The following is a 6,844-nucleotide window of genomic DNA, read 5'->3' as shown; positions in this document are numbered from 1 at the left end:
TGGAAGGTCCCTACCGGCCTAGGGACACATCCGATGTCTCCAAGTTCACTAAACGTATAGCTGAGGCACCCCTACCCCCAAAGTTGAAGTACCCCTCCACGGTTGACAAGCATGACGGCACGCAAGATCCTGAAGACCATTTGCATGCCTATCGGGGGGCTAGGCTGGTAAGTGGTTGGTCCATGTCGGTATGGTGTCTAATGTTCCCCCAGACGCTGACGGGAGGAGCCCAGGTGTGGTTCAATAGCATAGAGCCTGGAAGTATTGACAGTTATGAAGAGTTAAGAGAGAAGTTCCTCCGAAATTACAGTCACCAAAGAAAGGCCATGAAGAATCCCAACGAAATCCTTCATATACGAAGGAGAGACGAAGAAAAGGTAGAACAATTCATGGAAAGGTACATATCTGAAAGTATGAACATAAAAGGGGTGCCGGATGTAACACCCCGGCTAAAGCGGAAACGCCTGAGTGTGACGTACAGATTGCTCAAACACACGTGACACTATTAGGTGACCATAATAACATTATTTCATTTAAATCTTCATGTAACACAAGTTTATCAAATAATACAAGTTGTAACAAATATATAAACAAATAATAAGTTGTTCTTTGAATATCCTATAGGCATGCTATGTGTCTTCTAACTTTCATCCTCGTATCTCTACACCTGTAACGTATGTATAAAATAAAGTCAGCTACGAACATAGCTGGTGAGATTCCCACAGTTTGATATAATACGTAAAAATCATACAATTCATGGACAAGTGATAAACGAGCAAGTAAGGTCCTTTCCAGTTGGTATCAACCAACGTACTCGGGTAATCGCGCAAGTAAGGTCCTTTCTAGTTGGTAACAACCAACGTACTCGGATAATGAGACCCTTTTCCACTCGATACAATGGACCTGAGTGCAAAGGGGGGGCGTATGATCATACTTATTGAGACTACCACGTGTAAGTAAATTTGAGAAAGTAATCAAGTAACACACATGTCTATATAGTGAATTGTAGTTTGTAATCGAAATCATAAATACTTGAAGTTTAGTAGGATACATATGCCACCCCAAATATAAAAACGTTTAAAAAGGGGTTGTGAGAAACTCACCTCGAAAATGAAGATAAACATTGCAATGAAAACCAAAAGCATGATAGCGAAACCGAAGCAACCAAAAGTGCGTTAAAGAACATGAAACGTTTGAACTTCTCGAACTACATATAAAATGAATACAAATGTTTAAGGATTATTTAACGGGATTATACGGTTTAATTATTTAGATTTAAATATGTCGTGCTATATATTTTATTATCTAAATGCGTGGATTATTTTAATATTCTAAGTTTAACTCTAACGTCAGAGTTGCGATATTACGTTGTACGGATTTTAAACAAGAATTTATATTGAACAATTATAACTAAGTTATTTAATTAAAGTTAATGAATTAAAAAGATAACGAATTTTTAAGTTAACTAAATAAAGTTTTAACGAATTATAAACTAACAAACCGATTATGGTTAACGAAAAGGAATTATACTATAATATTATTTAAATGCTATTTTAACTATAAATTTATTAATGAGAATTTATAATAACGGTTAAAGGTTTATTAATATCTTAATATTATTTAAATCGCAAGGTTAATACTAAATTTTAATATTATAACACTTACGAGATTTTGGTGTTAACGGATTTTAAAGTTGTATGAACGAGATACATGTTTAACGAATTTAAAAGAGATTCGACGGGTTTTTTGAAGGTTTTGTTTTTTGGAGAAAATGATAAATATAATTTATAACTATTTTTATTTATTTTAAAAAAAATAATTTTATTTGGTTTCTTATGATTTTATAACAAGTTATTTGGTTAATATATAAATAAGAAAAAGGTTTTTATAAAATTATAAACCAAAAATGGCCTAGCCCGGATTCGAACCCGGGTCTACGCCTTGGCAGTATATTGTCTTAACCAACTAGGCTATGTTGTAAGTTGTTACTTTTACCGAAACAATTATATTTAAATTACAAGCCAAGTTCATCATCTTCTTCATCCAAATGAACCCTAATTTCAATTCAATGTTTCTGTTCATGGTGTGATTAAATTAGTTTAGGGGTTTTGATGGCGGATTGAAAACTAACGTATTACATAATTTAATTACCTGTAATGGTTGCGATTTGACGGAGAACAAGGGCTCGCCGGCGTCGGGCTTTGAGCTTCTGATTATGCTTAGTTTAGAGAATTTAAGGGTGTTAAGAAGGTGTGAGCGGGTTGGGAAGGTCGTGTAATGTCCTATTTATAGGTGAATTGGAGCGTATACGCGTTTATTGCTTGATTTGATTAACACAATTTCTGGCGAAGATTTCGGGTTTTAATCACGGCTTTTAGGACGTTTATATGCAATTAGTTAGTTCAGTATATTTCCAAATCAACGTTTAAAGTCGTTATTAAATTTAAATGGGTCAAAGACGCGTGTTTTATGGTGATTTTAGGTTTGCCAGCACCGAACTCCGGCGGCCCGACTTGCTGGTCGGAAAAACGGGGGGGAAGGGAGGGGTTGGGATTCAGTTTATAATATAATATTATATTTTAAATGGAATTTACACTCTCAGCCCTTTAACTTTAATACTTTCTTTAAATTAGAATTAATAGTATATTTGCATTTAAGACCTTGAACTATGAAATGTTCTAGTAACGAAAAGAAAGTTATGATTCTTGGTTAATTTTTATATTATACTCGCATAGTTTGAGGACCGATTAAATAACAACTTTAATTCTTGGAGTTTTGATACTTGAACGAAATGAATAGTAACCGAACAATAAGAGTTAACCGCGAATCACTATGAATATCATGAGCGAAAATAATATATGCATATCTATATATTTATATGTATTTATAAACAAAACCGAAAATTCGAAATGGGTCGGGTTTTCGGGTTTGAAAAGTAACGAATGTTACACCAGAGGTAATGAAGATTAGTGGGTTCATTAATGGGGTCAGATTCTCCCAGCTCACAGAAAAGCTGGGAGAAGATTTCCCAGCAACCTTCGATCAGCTAATGGACAGAGTCTGAGCTTTTGTCAGAGGAAAAGACACGGGGTACAAGCTGAGGGAGTGTGAAGGAAAAAAGAGGGGAACTGCGGGAAGATATGTGGGTAGCCAAGCAGGACGGGGAAGGACACTGGGGGAAGGGGTCAGGTTCTCTCCTTACAAGTCCCCACATTCTATCAATGCATCCTACTACCCCCCCCCCCCCCCGTTGTCCACTCCCGGCAGGACATAAACTCTTCGCCCTAGACCCCTTTTGGGGGAACGGCTGAACACAGGCATAGAGATGTGATGATAGCTGACCGAGCCAAGTATACTCCCAGGGCCCTAGCTCAACTGAAGCAACCCTACAAGCCAAACCCTCAGGGGTATTGTAACTATCACAAAATTTTGGGGCACTCCACTGAGAGTTGCGTGCAGTTAAAGAAATTGTGGGAAGTTGCACTAAAGGCGGGACACTTACCACTTTCCCTCAAGGAAGGTCAAGGAGGAGGATGAAGATAAACATTTTGTCGATTTGATCCGACGAAGAGGGGAGGAAGATGGATGCGTAGGCAGGCACGCCAAGCGGGGGAAGGGTGAGGCATTTCCCCAAAATCCTGTATGGATGAATGTCCCCTTATCATTCTCAGGACTAACTAATGAGGACGCCAGGGAGATACCTCTGAACATCTCGGCCAGCGTGGCGGGGCACCGTGTTGCCCGGGTCCATGTAGACGGGGGAAGTGGGGTTGAGGTCATGTATGAGCACTGTTTTGCAAGGCTCTAGAAGGAGGCACAGGATGTGTGCCCTTTGGTAGGTTTCTTGGGGGAGGTAGCCAAGCCTTTCAGCTCCATAACCCTTCCTTTTAGCTTGAAGGAGGGCAGGAAGACTCGGACCGTTCAGCTTCGGTTCTCAGTAGTCGGAGCTCCTTCAAAGTACAACATCATATTGGGACGCCCTGGCATGAGAGTCCTCCGAGCCATTGCATCCACGGCGCATGGGTGCATCAAATTCCCTACCCCTTAAGGGGTAGTGACCATACGGTCCTCAGCTGAGATTGTAGCCAGTGTGGACCTAGAAGGAAAAACGAAAAAGAAGCATGTAGGGACCGAGGAGTGGGTCCTAAATGGGGAGTTCCCCGACCAGACAGTCAAGATAGGGACCACACTAACAGATAAAGGGAAGGCAGGGTTGAAAGAGCTATTGTTAAAGAACGTGGATGTGTTCGCATGGAGACACGAAGACATGACGGGGATTCCCCGGAACCAAGTTCAACACAGCCTCAAGGAATTCCATTGGATGGATCCTGTCAAACAAAAGAAAAGAAGTATGGGGCCAGAAAAAAGTCAAGTTGTGCTAAAAGAAACCCGGAAGTTATTGCAAGCCGGAATAATCAGAAAGGTAAAATACCCCTAGTGGATTTCTAACCCCGTAATGATAGCCAAATATGACAGCAGTTGGCAGATGTGTATTGACTTCAAAGATCTGAACAAGGCTTGCCCAAAGGATGCATACCCACTCCCTGACGTGGAGAAGAAAATAGAATCTTTGGCAAAATATCCTCTAAGATGCTTCTTGGACGCCTATAAGGGATACCATCAAGTATAGATGGACCCCAAAGACGAAGAGAAAACATCTTTATATACTGACGAGGGAACCTTCTGTTACACCAAGATGCCATTTGGTCTGAATAACGCAGGAGCCACGTACCAGTGTTTTATAGACCAACTCTTTGAAGAGCAGAGGGACAGAAACGTAGAGATATATGTGGATGATTTGGTCTTAAAAAGCAAACATGAAGAGGGAATGCTGATAGATATAAGAGAAACGTTTCAAACCCTAAGAAGGACCAATATGAAGTTAAATCTGGGAAAATGCTCTTTCGGAGTGGGATAGGGGAAGTTTTTGGGGGTGATGGTAACAAAGGGGGGAATTCGAGCCAATCCAGAGAAGGTGGAGGCACTGATCCAGATGAAGTCCCCCAAGAGCCTCTAAGAACTACAGAGGCTCAACGGGAGACTTGTGGCTCTAAACAGGTTTCTTTCCAAAATAGCATAAAGGACCCTGCCCTTTATGGCTGTCTTGAGAAGAAGTATAAAGAAGAGTAAGTTTTGCTGGCATAGGGAAGCAGAGGAAGCCTTCCAAGAGCTGAAGAAACACTTATGCAACCTCCCTACGATTGCGACCCCTCAACCGGGGGAGACGTTGATACTATACCTCTCCCAAACGTCAAAAACAATAAGTTCTGTGCTGATGGTGGAAAGGGGAGAAACACAGGTACCCATCTATTTCATTAGTCGTACATTGAAGGGACCGGAAGAAAGATACTTGCTAGTAGAAAAACTGGTATTGGCCTTAATTTACACAGCAAGGAAACTCCGGAGGTACTTCCAGGCACACGTTGTGCGAGTACTTACCAACCAGGCTCTACAACAAGTATTGTCGAAGCCTGAGGTCTCGGGCCGATTAACGAAGTGGGCAGTAGAATTGGGGGATCATACACTCGAGTATCGACCAAAGACGGCCATTAAAGGACACGTACTGACCGATTTTTTAGCTGAAATAGAAGAGGGAGAGGATAATGAAAAGAGAGATAAACGTGAGGCAAGGGGTAGGGAGAAGGCAAGAGACGAGGAACCTTGGTGGAAACTGTACACCAACGGGGCCTCCAATGAAGAGGGAAGTGGGGCAGGGCTAATTTTAGTAAGCCCCGAAAGAATAGAGCTGACTTATGCAATACGGTTGAATTTCCCAAGCACGAATAACGAAGTAGAGTATGAGACACTTTTGGTTGGTCTCAGAATCGCCAAAGGGATAAGGGTAAGGAAAGTGCAAGCTCATGTCGACTCCTTTCTAGTAGCCAACCAGGTGGGAGGGACCTACGACGCTAGGGACCAGAAAATGAGGGAATACTTGAGGGTGACTCAAGGACTGATGAAGGAATTCGAAGAAGCGGAAGTGATACACATTCCCAGGGGTTCGAATAAAAAGGCAGATACCTTGAGCAAGCTGGCCGCAATAGCTTTTGATCACTTGGCAAAAGAAGTGAAAGTGGAAACCCTCCAGTAACCGTCGGTAACAGAAGCTATGGTAATCGATGTGGAAACCAAAAGGGGAAAGTTGGATGACCCCCATCCTTGGATACCTTCAGGAGGGGAAGGTCCCAGGAGACAAAGAAGAAGAAAGAAAGCTGAGGGTCAAAGCATTATAGTATGAAATGATTGAAGGGGGTTTATACAGGAAGTCCTATTTGGGACCTTCCCTAAAGTGCATTGACGAGGAAGAGGCAGAATACGTGATAAGGGAAATACATGAAAGGATTTGCGGGATGCATATGGGAGCTAAAATGGTTGTGGCACGAGCAATGAGGGCTGGATACTACTGGCCAGCGATGTTTCTTAGCGCTGCCAAAGAGATACAAAAATGTGACAACTGTCAGATACATGCCCCGGTGAGAAGGAAACCAAAATCAACACTGATACCGGTAAGCTCCTCGTGACCTTTCCAAAATGGGGGATAGACATAGTGGGACCCTTTCCGGAGGGAATAGGGAAGGCAAAATTTTTAGTAGTGGCAATTGACTACTTTACAAAATGGGTAGAAGCCAAGCCACTCCGAACTATCACAGGTGAGCAGATCAAGAGGTTCGTATGGGAAAACACTGTTTACAGGTTTGGGCTACCATATGCCATAGTCGGTGATATAATGCTAAATATATCTAAATCCCTTGTATATTTTATATAATATTTTATTAGTTTTTGTTTAGTTTTTATTAGAATTTGTATATTACTAACATATTTGAATAATGTAGGTTCCGGAGGT

At 41.4% G+C, this 6,844-nt stretch overlaps 1 protein-coding gene across 1 annotated transcript; it reads left to right on the top strand.

Annotated features, from left to right (window-relative positions):
• Nucleotides 1-5,095: 5,095 nt before the first annotated feature.
• LOC143618171 (uncharacterized) lies at nt 5,096-6,091 on the top strand. Its single transcript, XM_077090474.1, has one exon. The coding sequence runs from the start codon at nt 5,096-5,098 to the stop codon at nt 6,089-6,091; it is 996 nt and encodes a 331-aa protein (XP_076946589.1).
• The last annotated feature ends 753 nt before the right edge of the window (nt 6,092-6,844 follow it).

Source organism: Bidens hawaiensis, unplaced genomic scaffold (genome assembly GCF_021521415.1).
Source record: "Bidens hawaiensis isolate Kalapana, Puna unplaced genomic scaffold, B.hawaiensis_p1.1 tig00064633_1, whole genome shotgun sequence".
Classification (NCBI taxonomy): Eukaryota; Viridiplantae; Streptophyta; class Magnoliopsida; order Asterales; family Asteraceae; genus Bidens; species Bidens hawaiensis.
The sequence above is the reverse complement of the archived record's forward strand: the minus strand, read 5'-3'. Positions and strand labels throughout refer to the sequence as shown.